Source organism: Choristoneura fumiferana, chromosome 18 (assembly GCF_025370935.1).
Source record: "Choristoneura fumiferana chromosome 18, NRCan_CFum_1, whole genome shotgun sequence".
NCBI classification, from domain to species: domain Eukaryota; kingdom Metazoa; phylum Arthropoda; class Insecta; order Lepidoptera; family Tortricidae; genus Choristoneura; species Choristoneura fumiferana.
Window position 1 is genome coordinate 3,460,935 of NC_133489.1, and position 21,263 is coordinate 3,482,197.

The 21,263-nt window shown below is 40.2% G+C and overlaps 2 protein-coding genes across 3 annotated transcripts; both read right to left on the reverse strand.

The window, feature by feature from the left end:
* Window positions 1-629: 629 nt before the first annotated feature.
* LOC141437811 (COP9 signalosome complex subunit 2) lies at window positions 630-9,957 on the reverse strand. 2 transcript variants are annotated; one of them, XM_074101333.1, is made up of 8 exons: window positions 9,806-9,957; window positions 8,448-8,642; window positions 7,775-7,900; window positions 6,487-6,654; window positions 4,863-5,037; window positions 3,392-3,530; window positions 1,260-1,592; window positions 630-965 (listed from the first exon to the last, which is right to left on the reverse strand). In XM_074101333.1, exons 1-8 carry the CDS (start codon window positions 9,857-9,859, stop codon window positions 821-823), a joined length of 1,335 nt encoding a protein of 444 aa, XP_073957434.1. In that variant the 5' UTR covers window positions 9,860-9,957; the 3' UTR covers window positions 630-820. The 2 variants fall into 2 exon arrangements, with proteins under 2 accessions (XP_073957434.1, XP_073957433.1); XM_074101332.1 differs by having other exon boundaries at window positions 6,487-6,672.
* A 698-nt stretch (window positions 9,958-10,655) lies between these two features.
* LOC141437815 (arrestin domain-containing protein 4-like) lies at window positions 10,656-21,076 on the reverse strand. The gene is made up of 7 exons (XM_074101336.1): window positions 20,898-21,076; window positions 20,409-20,549; window positions 18,435-18,551; window positions 17,820-18,037; window positions 14,944-15,126; window positions 13,829-14,014; window positions 10,656-13,122 (listed from the first exon to the last, which is right to left on the reverse strand). The coding sequence occupies exons 2-7, from the start codon at window positions 20,527-20,529 to the stop codon at window positions 12,964-12,966; spliced, it is 984 nt and encodes a 327-aa protein (XP_073957437.1). The 5' UTR covers window positions 20,530-20,549; window positions 20,898-21,076; the 3' UTR covers window positions 10,656-12,963.
* Window positions 21,077-21,263: the final 187 nt, after the last annotated feature.

Genomic DNA, 21,263 nt, shown 5'->3' on the forward strand with positions numbered 1-21,263 from the left:
CGTGATACCCGCGAACCGTGCCCTTTTATACTTGCAGAACTTGCCTACGGCTACTACTCAAAACAAAATAGGACCAAATGGAGCTTCATGGATGTGTTTTATGAAATTTCTTTTCCAAATTACCTATTGGATTCAATGCGTTTGAGTAAAATCATATTTTTCGTATTGCCGATGAAACCCAAGCGACCTCTATTTTCTTTTGAGCATACATGAATGGGTCGAAACAATTCATCAAAAGCTGCGTTTGAACGGGTAGACACAATCAAGGTTTATTGACAGGAGAAATGTGGCTAGATGGCGTTAGAATCGCGAGGTCCGTCTGACGTTACAGTCTTGTCCGTGATTGGCTCATGTAGATGGGCGTTTTAAAAAAAAATATTTTTTTGAAATTTTGAAAACAAAATATGGATTTTCCTACTTAGAATCAAGAGCACAGTCAATTCGGATAGTCTTAAAAAAACACTCAATATGGGCGTGACAAAACTGACTCATAAAAATGAAAAATGGGGACATTTTTTTTTAGACGATCGGAATCGATTGTGCTCTTGATTCTGAGTAGGAAAAACCATATTTTTTCCAATATTAAAAAAAGGGTATACTTTTTTAAACGCCTTGTTCCAATACAAACGTGACGCAAATGTCGAAATCGTCAACCTGTCGATACTAGCGCCAACTAGTCACAGAAACTTTGATTCATTTAAATCTGCGTTTCCATCAAAACAGAACCCGTGGATTTATTTTAATTTTGTTAAACATGCTCAACGCTCGTAGATTTTCCTTCTGTGATAGCAAATGTTGTCCAGCGCGTGGCGGGTCCGCGCTACGCCATCTTGTTGACGAGTGCTTGGTGCAAGCAGGACAGCTGCGCCGTCCACTTGTCCAGCGCGGAGTAGCGCGCCGCGCCGCGCGCGCCCGACGTCAGCTCCAGGACTGAGTTTACTTGGTCGATGCGACCGCTTATCGTGCTGTGGGGAAACCATGGATTAGTTGGTACGTATATAGATAATAGACACTATCTATAAAATATATAATATGCCGATATGGTTTCACGGGATACTCGTAAAAGTAACAAATTTGGAGTTGAAATAAAAAATACAAAAAGACTCCAAAAAACCAATCATGAATTTCGCCTGTGAAAAACCTTCATTGTGGAAGAAATTCTTAAATATTTGTTTGTTTTTAAGGATTATCGTGTATACCGCCCCGCAAACCTGTTTGAGCAGGCAGATTAAAATATTAAAAATAAACTTATTACTTACTTATCCAAAATACAAGTGACTAATAAATTCTCCACCTCTTTCTCATCTATATTCAACTCTTTCGATATGAACGGTATATGGATCCTAGTGTAGGGACCGATCAATTTAATCAGCACTTGCGTCCTTATGTTCCTTAGCAAGTCTTCTATGTGCTCTCTGATGAAGGGATCGTCCATTATGTTGTTTCTGTTGTGTTTGAGTATGGACTCGAATTCGTTGATGTCGTTATTCTGGTAAGCCATTACGAGGTTGGTCATCGCGAGGATCTCCGGGTCGTTCTTGTAGGGCTTCGCTTCTTGGGAGTCGAAGGGGTTTATTCCGGATTTCATTAACCTGAAACAACAACATGTCATTTGTAGACTATATTAGCCGGAGTACATCCATTGTTGGACACAGTTTTGTTTCCTCCATAGACCACCAGTTGGTTCCAAACCATTTTAGCCTAGAACAAACACGCACACAAACACACATACACACAAACATACTCATCATAAACTTTCACATTTATAACATCAGTAGGATTAATATCTTTGGTCAATTTTCCACATTTCTGCTCCGCGTCAAAGACAGTATGATTGAAAAATACATATGCCTGTGTAGCTCGCACATTTTCGTACAAGTAGCTGGCGGTACGTCACACAAGCATTCATAAATATCTGATACGACTCTATTTCTAGGGCCCGTAGGACGTGCCAGATATTTTCGCAGGGTCTATATTGACTGGTAGAAAATTGTTAGCCGTAATCACTGATGTATTAAACTGGCCGTAATGTATTGTTTGACATAACTCTTTTTTTCTCTGAAACCATTTATTTTTCAGAATTGTTATAAAACAAACCTAACCTCAAATGTAATTTCGCACATGAATTTTCGAAAAACTCAGAGGTGCGGGCCGGGGTTTGAACCCACGAACCTCTGCTTGAGGCGATAGGTCAAACCACTAGGCCACCACGACTATAATTTGAAATTTACCACGAGCTTTACGGTGAAGGAAAACATCGTGAGGAAACCTGCACACACCTGTGAAGTAATTCAATGGTATGTGTGAAGTTCCCAATCCGCACTGGGCCCGCGTGGGAACTACGGCCCAAGCCCTCTCATGCTGAGAGGAGGCCTGTGCCCAGCAGTGGGACGTATATAGGCTGGGATGATGATGATGATGAAACCTAACCTAACCTTATAGAGTCCTACAGGATGACCATTTAAAAAATTATGAAAAATGTATGGTTTCAGCGGCCAAAAAAATTATGACTAAAGCCGAGTTTAGACTAGCAAGAAAAATCGCGCAAGTTGCATTACATTGCGAGGCCGTAAAGCCAACGAGCTTGTAGTGGTCAATCGAGCGCCGCAATATAATGCAACTTGCACGACTTTTCTTGCAAGTCTAAACTCGGCTTAACAATAATTACGGCAGTCGAAAGTTTCCCGTTTTTGCACGCTCCGCTGTGGTGGTGGTTAGAGTTGCGCCCACTCGGTCTTTAAAGGGAGCGCTCCGATCTCGGCCAATCGGTCAAATGAACTAGTTCGGTCTTTTAGTTCCTTTAGTTGCTTTAGCTCCGAGGAGCGGCTCCGACCGAAACAGGGAAAAGGAAAGGGAAGGGAGCGAGTTTAGACTCGAATCGGTCATGAACTGAACTGGGAGCTAAAGATCGGAATGTTAAAAAATATAACGTTGTAATCAGATAAAAACCATCAAATATTAATTTGTTGTCGTAGTTTCGTTTAACCGGGTTTCTAATTATGGTTCTTTGGTATCATCAAACAAGCAGACAATGCACAATGTAAAATAAATGCGTCTCTCTCGCACATGAGCAGGATACGCTTTGAAATAATACTATTTGTCTCGTTCACATCGACCGAGCACCGCGCCATGCCGTCCGCTCCGCTCTTTACCTAATTCGTTTTCTCGTTCACTCGCTCACTCCCAGCTCCCGCTCCGTTTTAGCTCCGGAGCCAAAGGAGCGCGGACCGAGACCGAGACCGATTAAGATCGTTTACGAGGAACTAGTTCTTTTCGGTCCGCGATGGGAATTCATTCTTTTTAGTTCTTAGTTCAGGACCGACTCAAGCCTAGTGGTGGTGGTGTATTCCCGGTCCCGGGCTAAAGAGTGATGCGTGTGCGGGGCGCTCACATGTTGGCGAGCACGAGGTACTTGAGGCAGGTGGTGCGTCGCGGCGACCCGGACTCGTCGTAGTTCTTGAACGCCTCGAAGAAGTCCGTGTGCGCCTTCTCGAACTCGCCCTCGCGCAGGTGCATTTTGCCGCCGCATTCTGCGACACCGAACGAAACCGAATTATGGGTCGATCAACTTTTTAAATTCGAATTCAAAAATTCTTTATTGCCACCAAAAAGAGTAAACAGAAAATAATAAAAAGTTTTTAAATCAAAAAACTGAACACTGGAACACTGGATTATTTATACTATAAAAAAATATCTTTATTCAAATACAAAAATAAAAAAATCACTACAATACAATAAAAATAAACAAAATAAAATCAACCTAAACCCAAAAACCACCATTCCGCGTCGTACCCGGCTCAAAGGTGCCCATAATGGCCAGCGCCACCTACTGAACCAGGTACGACCCGGAGCGGGGGTCGCAACCCCTGTCCCGTAGCCTACGGCCCAGCTCCCACACCAAAGATCCTCAGCCCCCCCAAGGACCAGCCGTCTCGACCGCAAAAGGCACGAAGTCATACGTTGGCTCCAAAGCTGAGTACTTGAGGTGCTTAGACCGTACGGCATTTTTATACTATTAAATTATTTGATTTAATTATTTATACCATTAATTATAAATCGATGGGTCCTATGTATAAGGGCCAAAGTGATTTTTTTCAATTTTGGGTTTTGTGCGGTATAGGTATCTATAAACTATATATATTTAGATAGTGGATTAATAAAACATTGTTATTCAATTATTTTTCGAGTTATCATTGAAGTAAAACCGCCAAACTATATGCAATTTTAACGTAAAAGGGCTAAACGTACGTTTGATACTTTTACGCGGTACCTCCCGGGTGGTTTTTTTTAATCTGTGGGCATAACTGACATTTTTAGGTACTTGTACGTCAAGCGGAACGCGGCTACTTCAATGCTACATCGTAATGTGATTGTATTCCTTTTTTTTATTTCCCCAAGTACCTTGGGTAACGTATTTTTTACCAAAGATTTTAAGGTTGTACGCGTATCTGAGCCAAAGTACCACATAGATCTTTTTACTGTCTTTGTGTACACAAGTTTATTTCCCGGAAATTCACGTATATGGGCGTATGTACAATAACTTTTTATGAAGAATATTTTATTAAAATTTATTCTTTGTGATTGAAGGACAGAGTACTATTAGCTAGTGTGGCAAATTTTAGAAGTCTCGGATACACCATCTCTGAGTTACGACAGTTTTTGACTTTGAAAGCCCGTCCTGCAAGGTACCGATTTTACACTTAAGCCCTTATACGTAGGACCCAGTGTAGTGTGACAATGGGCCCCAGTCTCAGCATGTGCTGGACATCGAGGTCCAGAGCTGATTTTCAGACTGGGCCCCTAGACAGACCTCAGTCCAACGCGATCGTGTGTGCGTGTGTGTGTATTATAAGTTACAATACCTCTAATAACTCCCATGATGAGTGGATGCGGTATGGCGGACTTGATATGTAGCGACTGTTCATAGAGAGCCTTTAGCTTTTTGTTATTTTTCTGCGCCGTATACATTTGTATCTCTAGCGCGTATATTTCTAGAAGCTGCGTGCCCTTCTTAAGGTCGTCTTCGCCGTCGTCAGTCTGAAAAAGACAAGTTTACACTTCCTTTAGAGGTCGGTAACAGATCAGTGACTCTCCTTGAGTTGTTGGTATTCATGGGTGGTGATGATCATTTTCCATCAGATCACCCGCTTGCTCGTTTTACTCCCTCTCATAATAAGAAAAATCAGTATCTCCATTTTAGGAAGTATAGATGTGTGCCATACTAACATAGTTTTATATCGAAAATACAAACTGAGACATGAATTATAAAAAAATACGAAAAGACTCCAAAAAACCAATCATAACATAATTTTGTTAAATAAAATATTAAATTAATTAATTAATTATTAAATTTCTAGAATCTTGAGCCAACCGATGATTATAACTGAAATAATTAATAAAACTACCAAATAATTAAATTTGGTCCGCTATAATAAAATCCTACAAATATTATAAATGGAAAATTTTGTATGTGTGTCTGTGTGTGACGTTAGTTACTCTTATGCTAAAATAGCTGAATGTGTGGTAGTTTTTAAAAAACAACTTGGTATATTTATCCTAAAAAAATGACATTTTCCTGCTGCTGCTTTCCTGCTTATTCGCAAAAAGTAATAATAACGAAAGAAAACCGGCCAAGAGCGTGTCGGACACGCCCAAATAGGGTTCCATAGCCATTACGAAAAAATCAAGTAATATTTTTCTAAGGATTTCGTATTGTGTACGGAATCTTCCAAGTTTTGGTATGTTTTATACCTTAGGCTGCTTTACTCTTGAACTACTAATAATTCTCAAGCAATCTTAGCCGCTATAATTTTCCTTGTAAATTTGATATATTAACTACCATTCTAAATTTTTCAAATTTAAATAAAATCTTGAAATTTCAACCGCTGGGGTTATTGGACAGTTGTTCTAACACAACCTGAATGAAGACCACAATATCATTTTAGGAATTCCCAGAGGAACTTTTAAAATCCCGAATCCTTGTGCAAGGTCCGCCCGGATTGCTACCACCATATTGCTCGCTAATCCTGCCGTGAAGCAGCAGTGCTTGCACTGTTGTGTTTCGGCGTGGAGAGCAAGACAGCCGGTGAAATTACTGGCACTTGAGGTATCCCATCTTAGGCCTCTAGGTTGGCAACGCATCTGCAATTCCCTGGTGTTGCAGGTGTCTATGGGCGGTGGTGATCTCTTACCATCAGGAGACCAACTTGCTCGTTTGTCCAGTCGAATAAAAAAAAAAAAAAAAATTTGAACTGTAACTACCAGATCGAATAGTTTACGCGTGCAAAGCATAAAGAATATTTGTATTGTTCATGGCCAGTTGACAGTTGGTAAGGTAATAAACACGCCCAGTGGCTGCCGTGCTGCGTCTGGTCGACTCCGGGGTAGACAGTTGGTAGTTTGGTGTGCAGCAGCGCGCCACCAGCACTAGCGCTGCCTACCCTACCCTACCCTACTCTTCAATGCACGCCTAGCAGTCGTTCTCACCTGACAGCTCTGATGCAGCTGTTTGAGGATCTTGGCCAGCTTATTAAAGTCGCCCCGGTCGTAGTAAAGCTTGCCGAGCTTCGTGTTTGTTTTGAACCAGAGACGGTCGTTTTTTGCATCTTTGAGCGCTTCCAGTGTCGTCTCGTAAAAGTCTTGTAGCAATTCCATCTGAAAATTAAGCTTTACCTTTTGACAGGAGAGTCTAACTTTAAATATGTAGAAGTTTAAACATTTAGGTGAATAATTGCAATGTAAGTAAAATAACCAGGTGCACAAACAATTAAAATTTTGAAAAAAAAATTTTGCTTATTTGCTTTGCTTATTAACTTAGAATTTTAGAATTGTATGTATTTAAATTTGGACCTATGTTGTTCTTGAAATAACTGAATTATTATTAAATACATAATTACAAAAAAACTGCCTCTGCTATGCACTGCATGGTCAGTAGGTAATTCTGTATACTATTTATTAGTACTATAAGTAGGTACTGTATACTATGCATCTATGTTCATCAATTGGGTAAAAAAACCGCCTAAACTAAAAGGAAGAAAATAAGTCTAGTGGTCTAGAACCCTGTCAAGTAGCTATATAATTTAAAGTTCAACAGTTGGGACCCATTACCAAGAATTTTTGAGCTGGTCATGATTTGAATGGGTAACATTGTTACGTTATGATATGACAGTGTGGCCTGTGTGTACCACTGAGAAAATTTTCGCTGTATGACGCCTTCCGCGAATTTATCTATTTTCCGTGGCAACTTAAGGTACTCTGGTGCTTGTTATTTCATGTCATCTTAGGCCTCTAGGTTGGCGCCGTATCTGCAATACCCTGGTGTTGCAGATGTTCATGGGCGGTGGTAATCTACCACCCACCACCAGTGGGTAGAGACCCACTTGCTTGTTTGCCATCAAGTCGAATAAAAAAAAATAACACATTCAGATGAACTGTTTTAATTTTGCATACTTTGAATGAATGAAATGAATGACCCCCTCTCACCTGATGTTAAGACTTTGACAGATTTTGTTTTTGAAAGCAATACAAATGTTGGTTTCACTGTTTGTTTTGTATGTTAAATGTATAACAAACTGTCCTAACTGAAGACCAGCCAGCATTATACTATGTTAGGGCCATTTATTCATTTTTTTATTCATTTCCTTCTTTCTTTCAATTCAATTTTAACAAAGGAACTGCAGTAACTCATAGCAGTGATCCAACATGAATTGCTCAATCAGTGTTGTATACTTTGTCAAGAAATACTTTTTAAGATAAGGAAGCAAAATGTACTAACATTCCTAGAAGTAGAGATGTAGTCCAGAATAGAGTTGATAGACTTCTCCGAGTGGTTCCGGGTGACTGCACTTTTGATGTATGTCAGCAGCTGTTTGTATCGGGACATCATTTCAGTAAAATTACTCTGAAAAATAAAACATACAATAACATAGAGATATATTATAATCACCATTTAAACCAGAGGCTGCAAGTAAACTTCTTTGCACCGGTGCCTATACCTATGCTGAAGATTCCCATCCCAGCCTATATACGTCCCACTGCTCGGCACAGGCCTCCTCTAAGAATCAGAGGGCTTGGGCCATAGTTCCCACGCGGGCCCAGTGTGGATTGGGAACTTTACATGCACCATTGAATTGCTTTGCAGGTCTTTGCAGGTTTCCTCACGATGTTTTCCTTCACCGCAAAGCTCGTGGCAAATTACAAATGTAATTCCGCACATGAATTTCGAAAAAACTCAGAGGTGCAAGCCAGGGTTTGAACCCACAACCCTCTGCTTGAGAGGCGATAGGTCAAACTACTAGGCCACCACGGCTTCTTCCACTAGGCCACCAAGGCTTCTTCACTTCAGCTCAAGATTCACAGGTTTGCAAAAAAAAAAATACCACAAAATAAGTGTATGAAACTTTTAAGAAGCTCTTATACACCTACTGCAGAAAGGAAGCTCGTCATACCAGTTTAAAGTTAATCTTAATCATCTGCTTGAGTGCCTTGAAGCCCCACTCCCCCTTGTCCCCCCCCTCCAGCTCCAGCACCTTCTGGAAGCTGAGCAGCGCAGCCTTGGGCTCATCTTCCTTGAGAGCTTTGCTGTTGTAGTACTGGTTCTCCAGATCAACATCTGGCTCTGAGTTACTATCTTCTGAATATTCCTGAGGAAGATATGATTTGAATAAAATCAACGTCAAAGAACTTCTTCAGCATCAGTACATACACAATTCAATGTTTTATCTTGCTTCTCTGATCCCAAATCTGACACGGTTTTATGATTTGGTAACAAAGAAGCTACGTAAAAATATTTATCTTATTAATATCCACCTTTGCAAAATAGTATCTGATTCAATCAATTATAGTTAGAAATGTAGGTATTACAATTATTACATAAATATTACAAACAGAAACTGTTATGAGAATGGTGGCTTCTAGTTATGCTTGAATAAGGGTGATCAGATAAGTGGGGGTATGGACAAAAGTAATAATAATTTAGGACCTTGAAAAAGTCAACCAAAATAATTTGTTATGTCTAGGAGGAGGTGAAGGAATGTGTTTGGGTATATTAATATTACAAGTAGATACTGAATAGAAAAAATATATATCAAAAATATAGGCTCTAGTAAGATATCAATATGTTTACAACAGCTTTTCTTAGAACTTCCTTAACATGATCTGCGAATACCTAAAAAATGTTTGCTTCAACATTCATTCATACCTATAAATCCATTTTAATTTTTATGTTTGATTTATTTAGTCTGTGGATCCCCATGGTCTAAAGAACCAATTGGATGAGAAAGACAATTTGAAAAACTTATGACAACTTTTATATCCTACATAGTTTATAAAATATAAATATTTTCAATATTTTTGTTGAAAATCTGCTATATCTAATATTGCTATTGCTACATAATGTTAACAATGTTTACAATACTATTTATATACAGGCACTAAAATCAAATTTTCACTAATGTTCTAATTCAAAACATTTATCTATTAAAAATAGAAAATAAAAGGATAAAAAATCTGTTTTGGTGCAAGTAACCGTTAATAAATGTGATGAAAACATCTTCAACTATCTTCAAAAACTATCCAGTAGTTTATTGGTCCAGTGCAACGATTTATAGGTTAAGTTTTGTAGGCGGTGCAAAGTAATCTTCTACATAAAATTTGAGGGCTATTTTTGCAAATATAACAGTCTACAACTTCAATAATTTAAACGCAGTTTCCTTGAAAGCTTGGAATCCTAACAGAAAAACAAAGTGCAGTGTAAATGTCATTGCGTACAGCGAAGTTCGGAGATCAAAATAAGTACGGAACTCACCAAACCATAATCCTCTTCTTCTTCGCACATGTAATCGTCGTCATTGTCGGACATTATTATTGAATTTTACTGCTGGATAAAGGTGAATTTAGGAAAATTGGAGTGATTTGGATGAAATAAACAGCCGCTGACGTGAGAAAAGTGACACTGACGTTTTTTCTTACCACAGATAAAGAAAATTTACACGCGTTATGCGATCCAAATCGAATTGAGATCACATTGTTGTGTTGTAAATATTTTATAGTAGTTTGTCCTGGAGATTCTATTATTTAAAAGCTTTTTGTTGATTATACTTGCATTGTGACACAAGCTCTAACCTACCCAATTTAAGGAGTAGGTCAAAAACTTGTAAGATTCGTTATGGAAAATTATTAAAAATTGGCCATTAGTTATCATATCAACCATTATCCTACATTAGGGTCGTTCGTAACAGCACCTGATTTAGTTACCAAACATCTGGATAGGTGAAACTAATTAAATTCTCATAACAAAAGTTTTTGTTAGAAAGCCAATATTAATAAAAAACAATCTTGCTGACTGTACTTACATCAGGTGACCCACATGCTCTTTTTCCCCTCTCTTATATATAAAAAAACTTCCAAGATTTCATCAATGGGGCAATTAAAATAAAATCTTATAAAAATAGATTCACTAAGCCTTGTTTACATGTATCATCACTTTGAAAAATCTCAAATCTCAAAAATGCCCATAAAGTTCACTCAGAAAAATTATCCATTTTGAAGTACGAGCTTTTCTAAAAGTATTTGTCATATAAATGAGGCTAAAACTATGTAAAATTGTTAATAATATCTATTAGATATAGTTACCTAAGACGCAATAAAATGCTATCTTCATTGCTAAATTATTTATTTCATACACAGATCAATAACAGTCGGTATAAATCGGACGGACTGGTATCACAGGTTAGTCGTATAAACTGTTACAAAATAGTATTTAAAATAAAATAGTACTTAAGACATACGAACAATAATTATCAAAGATATATTTAAGTACATTGATTTGATTGTTAAACATGTATAATCGTGAGATGATTACGTATAAAAGTAAAGCTAGTTTAAAATACAGTAAACATGATGGCACAAGTATAATTTAGAAAACGTTTTATTTGGCGAAAAATGAAACATGCTGGCTAAAGACATTTTCAATCAACATTGTTGTTGTTTTTTAGAAAAATATGGCGCTGTCCATTAGAGGACAATTTTGCCAGTGCCTAGTAGGTTTTGCCGTTGTACGGTAAAAAAAATCTAGAAAACGAAATATGAGACGTGGATGGATGAACGATCGATTTTTGTATCAACATTATAAGTTGTTCTTAGGTAAACAATTATGCCATTAACTCTCTCTCTAACACCCACACTGAGATACTAAGTAACTAGTTTAAACTTCGATTCGTACTGTCATGCACGATTGAGCATACTTGCTTGAGATACAAAACGATACAAATATTTTTTATGACCCACACTACAAAGCACAGTGATTTAAGAAAACACAATACAGCCTTCTCAAGGCGAAAAGTGGTATTAAAAAAAAATGTTAACACAATAATTTAAAGTGTTTTTTTTAGATACTGCCTTTTGCCTTAGTGGGTAAAATAGGCCAATAGGGTAGGAGATCTCGATGGCAACGAGAATCAGGAACGTAACTAGTTTAATTTGATTTTTTGAAATGATGAACTTATGATGAAATTTAATAATAGACGCCTTTGAAATGTACAAAATCAGAAACCATTCATAGCTCTTAAACTTATTTGAACAAAGTATAGGTAAATAAATACCGAATCCTTGTTATACAAAACGCAAGGTAAAAAACTTTTCAATAAAATAATAATATAGCCATCATATAATTGTAAAACGTTAAGTAAGAGTAAAATAAAAATATAACAATCCCTCACAAAATATTTACAGCATGGAATTAAAATACAAAACAGGAGTAAAGTTAACTAAGAATATGTCAATTCCATACAATAAATTTGGGTTGGACTTTGTCTAACAAAGTAACCCCAAAAAAGATTTTCAAAAAATCTTATAAAATATGATGATATGCTAATACAATGAGCATAAAAGAGCACAAAAATACTCCCTTCTACATAGTCCCAGATATGTCTTTCCATAATATGCAAGAGAACAATATTGATGAAATCTATACAGTACCATGGATTTTATTACATGATGTCCTTACTTATGTATTGGAGGCCTTAGTCAAAAAACCAACAATTTTCAGCAAGACTATCTGTACTCAACCTGCAGCCAATCAGGCTTCTGTGAGGGCCCCACTCTTGGTATTAAATGCATAGATTTTCAACCATTTTGATTTACGGATCATCTAAAGTCTAAACAAATATGCTATGACCTGCGGCACAATTGGAGCTTCCAATATGCAAACGCTTAGCTATCATGCTGCCACTGGCGAAAATAGTTACCGCCACTAGAGGTCACTAACAACGGTCGCAATAGGTAGCCACTACCAGACGCCGAGTGAAGCCTCTATTATTTGTCACTGGTATCAAATATTATTAGTCGCCTCTGGCGGCCACCATATGCGCTACTAACAATGTGCCTACAGTAGGCACTATTCGTCGCCAATAGTAGTCAGTCACTATTACTTGACATTGGTAGCCAATATTAGTTGCTAATGGTTGGCACTATTAGTCGCCAATGGTCGCCACTATTACTTGCCACAGGCAGTCACTATTAGTCGCCAAAAGTGACCACTATTACTTACCACTAGTAGCCACTATTAATGGTCAATAGCCGTCACTATTAGGTACTAGCCACTGATAGCCACTATTAGTAGCCAATGGTCGCCACTATTACTTGCCACGTTAACCACTATTTATTGCAAATGGTAGGCACTATTAGTAGCCAATGGTCGCCACTATTACTTGCCACTGGTAGCCACTATTAGTCGCCCGTGGTAGGTAGGCACTATTAGTCGCCAATGGTAGGCATTATTAATCGCCAATGATAGCCACTATTAGTAGCTAATGGTTGCCACTATTACTTGCTACTGGTAGCCACTATTAGTCGCCCGTGGTAGGTAGGCACTATTAGTCGCCAATGATAGGCACTATTACTTGCCACCAGCAGCCAAGATGTGGCAACTCTTACCCTCCTCCACCGTAACACCACACCACACAATCAGTGTTTTTCCGCAAGCCAGGGTCTGAAGATGGGTAGCGTGCTGGGATAGATGGCGGGCGGGGCCGATTCTCGCTCCGAGCTGAACGGATACGTGCCCAGGAGTATCGGCAGCTGGAGTTTTACTTCTTTCTCCAAGCTTTTCGGCTCGATTATGAACTGGAAGAAGAAAAGTTATTAAATTAGGTGCTGCTATCAAACAAGTCGATTGAATATTTTTTGTTTACCAAAATTAAAACGACATCCTGTTACTTGGCGAAGGAGAAAATCAAGTTCATATTTTTTTTGTTACTTTTTAACGTAACATCTATTAATATTATAGATATCGCTATTAACCACTTGCCACTCACTACATATTATTACACCATACTAAGATCGTCACACATGCTGTTTCCACATTTGAAGACCGTTGAGGCTACTCGATATCCAGTACTAACGTTGCTCCATTCTGACGTCCGCACCGCAATATATTTATTTTTCGGCTCAGTCTGCAATGAAGCTGCAGCTGTACATACAGCAGCTGGTCGCGCCAGGTGTAGTGTTGCCAGCTGTACAGCAGCTGGTCGCGCCAGGTGTAGTGTTGCCAGCTGTACATACAGCAGCTGGTCGCGCCAGGTGTAGTGTTGCCAGCTGTACATACAGCAGCTGGTCGCGCCAGGTGTAGTGTTGCCAGCTGTACAGCAGCTGGTCGCGCCAGGTGTAGTGTTGCCAGCTGTACAGCAGCTGGTCGCGCCAGGTGTAGTGTTGCCAGCTGTACATACAGCAGCTGGTCGCGCCAGGTGTAGTGTTGCCAGCTGTACAGCAGCTGGTCGCGCCAGGTGTAGTGTTGCCAGCTGTAGCGGGGCCGTTGCCGTTAGACACTCACGAACACGTCGTACTGCACGGCGATGAGGTGGCAGCCGCGCAGGTTGGTGGGCGGCAGCGGCGGGATGTACAGCAGCTCGTTGTGCCAGGTGTCGGTGCCGCCGGCGCGCGTCTTGCCGTGCGTCAGGGTTGCCAGCTCGCGCACCTCCTTCGCCGCCACTTTGCCGTGCGCTGAGTATTGGATCGTCTGAAAAAAATCACACAGACACAAATAAGTATCGGCTATCGCAGTGTGTACTAAGAAATGATGTTTCGAAATTCTCACGGCACAGAGAGTTACCCAGTATTTTTTTTATTCTTCAACAATAGCGACGCCGCGGGGTAAAACTAATTGTAGTATATACTAAATTTATGATCAGAATTGACCATTCACGTCATTGGTGTAAACCAGTGACTCGAAATGTAAATTTTAGTGTCCGACCGAAAAATGTTCAAAAAAAACTTCGACTCAACATCACACACACACATACCACGCCCCCCCCCCCCGTACAGTATACCTCAGTGAGCGCGGCGCGCGTGGCCCGTATGGTGGTGCGCGAGTGGTTCACGAGGCGCGCGGAGAGCGCGACGGTCTCGCCGGGCACGTACGCGCCGCGGTCCAGCGCCACGCGGCACGCCACCGCGCCGCCGCCCCCCCCCCCCTACAGTATACCTCAGTGAGCGCGGCGCGCGTGGCCCGTATGGTGGTGCGCGAGTGGTTCACGAGGCGCGCGGAGAGCGCGACGGTCTCGCCGGGCACGTACGCGCCGCGGTCCAGCGCCACGCGCACGCCACCGCGCCGCCGCCCCCCCCCCCCTACAGTATACCTCAGTGAGCGCGGCGCGCGTGGCCCGTATGGTGGTGCGCGAGTGGTTCACGAGGCGCGCGGAGAGCGCGACGGTCTCGCCGGGCACGTACGCGCCGCGGTCCAGCGCCACGCGGCACGCCACCGCGCCGCCGCCCCCCCCCCCCCTACAGTATACCTCAGTGAGCGCGGCGCGCGTGGCCCGTATGGTGGTGCGCGAGTGGTTCACGAGGCGCGCGGAGAGCGCGACGGTCTCGCCGGGCACGTACGCGCCGCGGTCCAGCGCCACGCGGCACGCCACCGCGCCGCCGCCCCCCCCCCCTACAGTATACCTCAGTGAGCGCGGCGCGCGTGGCCCGTATGGTGGTGCGCGAGTGGTTCACGAGGCGCGCGGAGAGCGCGACGGTCTCGCCGGGCACGTACGCGCCGCGGTCCAGCGCCACGCGGCACGCCACCGCGCCGCCGCCCACGCAGCCCACCCCCAGACGGTGCTCCACGCTGCACTCGAACTCTTGCTGCAAACAAAAACGGGCAAAAACATGGTGAACTCGTGAAAATTCCCATGTGACTACGTAAATAGATTCATACACTTCTTACATATTTTCCTGGCAGCGAGTCGCATTAGGAAGGTTGAAACGAACCGCTTGTACAGTCATCAGCAACAATATCTAACACAACGTATCGTGTGTCATAAATATGACTCTATTTCAAGGGCCGGTAGGACGTATCAGATATTTTTGCACGCTTCAATGCGGAAGTGACTTTACGGACGGGCCAATGAAATGCTAAAAGCGCATGGGTGAAGACGCTAGCAAAAACTCTTCCTCATACATGCCCCCGGTTTGCCGGTATGCTGTTTTACATATCAAGGGTTGGCTTTTGCTCTGTAGCTTCGCGATAATCTATGGACTACGGTAGTAGGTACGCAGTTTTTTATTTACTTTATGGCCTGCCTGCTTGGTCTCTTAAGCCAAAGGCAGTGTGATTGGCCTTTACTTTACGTCTTCGTTCGTGGTTAGGTTAGGTTAGGTTACACGCCAGTCAACTTTTTTACCTACACTAATCTGTCCGCGACATTTTTCAAACAATTGCAGATTTTTGTAAGTAAACATGTTTTTTCTGTAATTTAATAGATGGTGTACATGAATACATGCCATCCTACGTAAGTTCAACCTATTAAACCGTGAAATATCTTGTTGGAAGTACGATTTTTTGGTAACGCCAGAGACAATTTTGGTAACGCAGGAGACGCCCAAAGTGTCGGTAAAATAGTTGATTGGCATGTAGTTTCAAATTCAAAATTCAAAATTCAAATGATTTATTCAGTAAATAGGCCGCAATGGGCACTTTTACACGTCATTTTTTTAAACTACCAGCGCTTTCGGAAAGACCATCATTGCCAAGAAGAATGCGCCGCAAGAAACTTGGCAGAAAGTCATTTTTTCATAAAAATATAATTACAAATAAAATACTTAAAAACTATATTATACAATTAAAGAAAAAAAAAAAAAACAAAAAATTATAATAAAAGAAATACAGGGATGTATGGGTCCCTTAGTTAAAATACTAAACACTAACTATATCTACGTTCAGTTTGATTGCCATCTCGTTGTCTGACCACACACGATTAATTAGAAATGCACTGGTATTGAACAAGTCACGGTCAACAAACAAGTTATGTATCACCGGATCGAATTCCTTAATTTATATACATATTAGTTCCATTAGCATGACATGCAATGCACGAATCAGGATTGCATGCAATTGCTACAATGAATTTTGAAGCTCGTAAACGTGTATCTGTCTAAATTAATATTAGAAAGAGAAAACATTTGACTGTGTTTCACCTATTGAAAGTTTGAAAGCTTTATTATCTTCAATTAACATGGGCTACTTTTAATCCCGGGAAAATGCGAAATTAGGGTCAATCAGTCAATTAGTTGCCTAACAAGTGGCGCCATAGCAGCATAAGTAAATATTACACGTCTTTACTAATATTATAAACATGCAAGTAATTCTGTCTGTCTGTCCGTCGGTTACCTCTTCACGCTTATCTTAAACGGGCATCGTACAAATTTGTCACATTAGCCCATAGGGCAAAACATTAAATAACAAGAAAACAAATTATGTACATCTCACAATTGACGACTAACTAACATATCTTATCACATCAGCCAACCTGAAAAGCATTAACGCCATGTCTGAGGCCGGCTGAGCTAAAATACCTACCCACAAACATTCCCGTATCATACTTGCTCAGGTTGGCTGCTGCAACCAACGCCTCCCACGCCGCACGAATCCGAACACATTCCTCTGAAGGGAAATGCCCCTGCGCATCTTCTGTCGTATCGCATAATTCACACTCACCAATTTTCAAGTCTGAGTTCGGATCCAACCAAGTCTGAGACTAACGCTATGTCTACTTTTTCTTGTGCCAGTAATGTATCAAATTCCACCAACTTTGGTCCAAGACTTTGCGACTTCCATCACTGAACTAATTTATATGAAATTTAGTATAGGAAGGATATCATTTTTCGGGTTATTCCCACCTGTTACCACCAATTTAAGATCACTGGTAACTAATGGGAATAAAAATTCTAATCTCTTACCACTAAAGTAATTGGTGGTAACAACTGGTTTTTTTTTCCCAGTAGCTACCATCAATTTCTTTAGTGGGTATGAGACGGGAAAAAAATCCAATTAGTTACCACCACATTCATTTTAATTTTCAGCTGTTTATTGTCAACATAATAAAAAAGGTTCTATTCTATTCAATATTTATGGAGTTATTTTATCTCATCGCGAATATTTTTCCTATCTGTTACCACTAAAGTAATTGGTGGTAACTACTGGAAAAAAAACAGTAGTTACCACCAATTGCTTTAGTGGTAACTACTGGGATATTTTTTCCCAGTAGTTACCACTGAGTACTTTATTGGTAAAAGATGTACCAGCTCCAGCTGTTACCACTGGTAAAAATTGGTGGTAACAGGTGGGAATAACTCCATTTTTCATTACGGTAAATTGCATAGTTCTCGCAGGATAGCGACTAATTAATTCTCGGCGGATAAAGTCGCGGGATCGATTATTTTCATAGCTTATCCTAGCTTAGCATAAAAACCGACGATAAAAAAAACGAAACATCGGAGTTGTCGCGTGAGTGTTCATATATTATTGATAGAGCATTGCAATAAAAAAAATAACTTACAGACAGCACCGGTGGTTCCAAATTCAAATCAATAGGGTTCATCACAATGAACACTTGCTGATTCTTATGCGTGAGCCCGTTGGGCTCCCTGAGGGCTGCTTTGCAGTAGTACTGGACCCATCCGTGGGTCCCGAGGAAGGTGGACGGCAGGCCCATCGGGAGCCCCAGCTTGAAGGGGAAACTATGGATGCCGGGTGAAAGGACTGATGCACCGTTTCCTGGAAAAAGGGTTAGTTGAAGTCTTGGTATTTTGTGTAGTTTAAGATAAAAACTCGACAAGAACGTACTACTTCTTCGCCCCCTCTTCCCTTCCTTCCTTCCCTCAGTCGTTTAAGTATTAATAGGTGAGATAGGGTCACTCACGGTCATTTTTATGTAAAAAAAGACTAACCAGTATTCATGTCAGTTTAGTCGTTTTAAATTCAAATTCATTTGTTTATCAGACATACCTGTCCACAGTCCACATAGTGTCATCCACGAAGACGCGTGATTTTGTCAAAATTAGACATTAATGATATTGTAATAAGAACCATTATGGATGGCACGCGTCAACGTGAATGACTACCTTTAATTGATCCAAAGAAACCTTCATAACACTAGTGTCATCCCACTGACCTGGCTCCCCAAGCAGCCGCATGCGGAAGTCGATGTAATTCTCTTTGTCGTAGAGCCGCTCGTGGCGGCCCGAACCGACGCGCACTACTCCCTCGCCCACCACGTGGAAATGTAGCCCTGCTCCAGAAAAGAGTATTGCATGTCGTGAGAGTTGCGGGAAACCGGTGGAAGCCAGTGGCGAGTTGTCGTTCATTGTGGCGTTCTAAAGAGTTCTAGAGAGCGGTGGCGGGGCGCCTCCGCCGTCAGTATGTTTTTAGCTTAAGGCCCCCGCCATTGTTCAGCAGTGGACGTCTTCCGGCTGATGATGATGATGAAAATGACTTGGGAATAAGCTAGTGCCCTAAAAAACTCTAATTTGTCAGTTAGTTAAGATTATCAGAAAATATTGGACACATTTTTATTTAATTTGTCAAATGATGAAGATATAGCCAGTTAGTTCTGTGTGACGTAACGGGTCACTTCCCTCTCGAGCTTTAACAAAGTCAAACTATAGCAAGGGTGAAAGCCATTAAAAAAAAAAAAAAAAAAAGTCAAACTATTATTGTGTGTTACAGGTAACACACCACGCACGCGTTACACGCACTACACGCACGATTAACGCGCTTCATCTTTGTAATTTTTTGTTTGAATGACAAAAGAAAGTGTATTACGCCCTCCGGCCAGGAGGAGTGACGATCTGCGAACGGCTGCTGGTAGTAGCTGGATGCGTCTAGCCGAGGACAGGACGCGATGACGCTCATTGCGGGAGGCCTATGTCCAGCAGAGGACTACTATAGACAGATGATGATGATGAAAGAAAAAATACATGTATAATATTTTCTAATACTCCAACTGATGGACTAAATATATCATTTTACAAAGAAAACTACCCAATTAAATCCATTTAAGGCAGTATATATTTATAGTAGGGGTTGTTTCACCACCCATTGATTAATTTTATTTGACGGTTAAATGTGGTGCCATCTCCGTCTATTCGAACAGAACAAACAAAGACGGCATCATATTTATCCATCAAATAAATTAATCAATGGATGGTGAAACAGGGGGTTGTTTATCTTGCAGTTACTTTATCCGTTACCTAATCTGGAATCTGTGTAACTAAAAATTTAATTATTTAACTCACAAATAGTTGGGAATTATTATAATTGGGTTAACACATTTTTAGTTAAAAGATTGTGTCCATGATCAAGGGAAACTATGTTGTTTAATAACTTAAGAGTCATGACAGTGAAAAATGTAAGTTCCTGCACTTAAGATATACTCTACATTAATGGACTTTGATAATGTCAAATAGATGATCTACATAGCCAAGGTGAGGTAGGGTGTGGCATTTAAGTAAAGCAAGAGTTCTAAAAAAATTAAAAGAATCAATGTTTTTCTTAAGTGTATTTTGACTTTTTAAAGTTACTAGGTATTACAATAAACGAGTGGGAAACATGAAAATACATATAGGTCAAATAATATTTTATTAAAGTTACTTATATATATAAAGTACAATAAAGATTTTACATACATACATATATATTTTTGTTTTAATTTAACATTAGCCAGAATGATACTGGTCATAATGATAAACTAGCCTAACTAACCGACCACAAGGGAAAATTTATTGTGAAATGGCTAGCATTTCAATTTAATTTATAGGTTCATCTTGACTATTCTCGACTAATATTTATGTCAAATATATATCAAACCAAAGTGAATATATGTAGATGAGTTTCAAATTGATCCTTCCCAGTCTAGTTTTTTGGGACAACTCACAGGCTGGAAGACATAGTCCATGAAGTTCATAGAGGTGCGCTATCAGGGAATTATTCAAGATACTTTCAGGATAAGGATATAGCCAATTCTTTTTAACTACATGGGTAAAGCCATAGGCATAAACTAGTTTTCATCACACTAACTTATTTTTTGGTGTACTGGTGTACCTCATTTAAATATAATAAAAAAAAAATAACATGATTGTCCACTAACCGAGCACAGGAGTGTCATCTTGCAGCTCCATCAACACCTTCCCTGACAGAAACTGTCCTGGGAAGTACAGCAGCGACGTATTGTCGAAGACAATCAGGAACTTAAGCAGTTTCCGCGGCATTCTGATGACACTTCACACGTCTGAAGACAATTATCTTTGAAATTACTTCTACAAATTAAGAAGTAGTAAAGCCTTAACTGCTTACTAGTAGGTACTCAACCAAACTTAATTCATTGGTATATGCGTAATCAACGTCTAACACATGTGCAAATAGATTTACTAAATAGGAAACTTATGTCGATTGACTTCCTTATTGGAAATTTAAGTTACACTTTAGGCATTTTAGAAAAACCTTGCGTTACGAAAGTCCCACCCACGACGGCATTATCCTCCGAAGTTATTACATCGTGGGTCGGACAACAAAGTTGAGAAATACGACCGAAGGCCATCAAGATGTATGTATGAGCATGTAAAGAATGCATAATTACCTTGGAATTATTACTGCAACTGTGACCTATGATGTAATAAATGTTCGTTTAATTCATGAAAGTGCACTAAAACATACTTAATGAACTAAATATACGTTAAAGCTAAGTTTTCCTGCAACTTTTTGTTACTAAATAAATTCCTCAAACTTTACGAAACTTTTGACATTTATGCTATGGAATCATTCATCGAGAAGCATACTGGGAGGGATGGGATGGGAATATTTCTATTCAGCCATCAATAAATTATGACCAGAAAAGTTACCATGCATATTGGAGAAAATAATTATATAGGGGAATATGTGATCGGGAAAATATCAACTGAATTAATTTTATTTGTACACGTGCAAAACATTATAAAAATATATG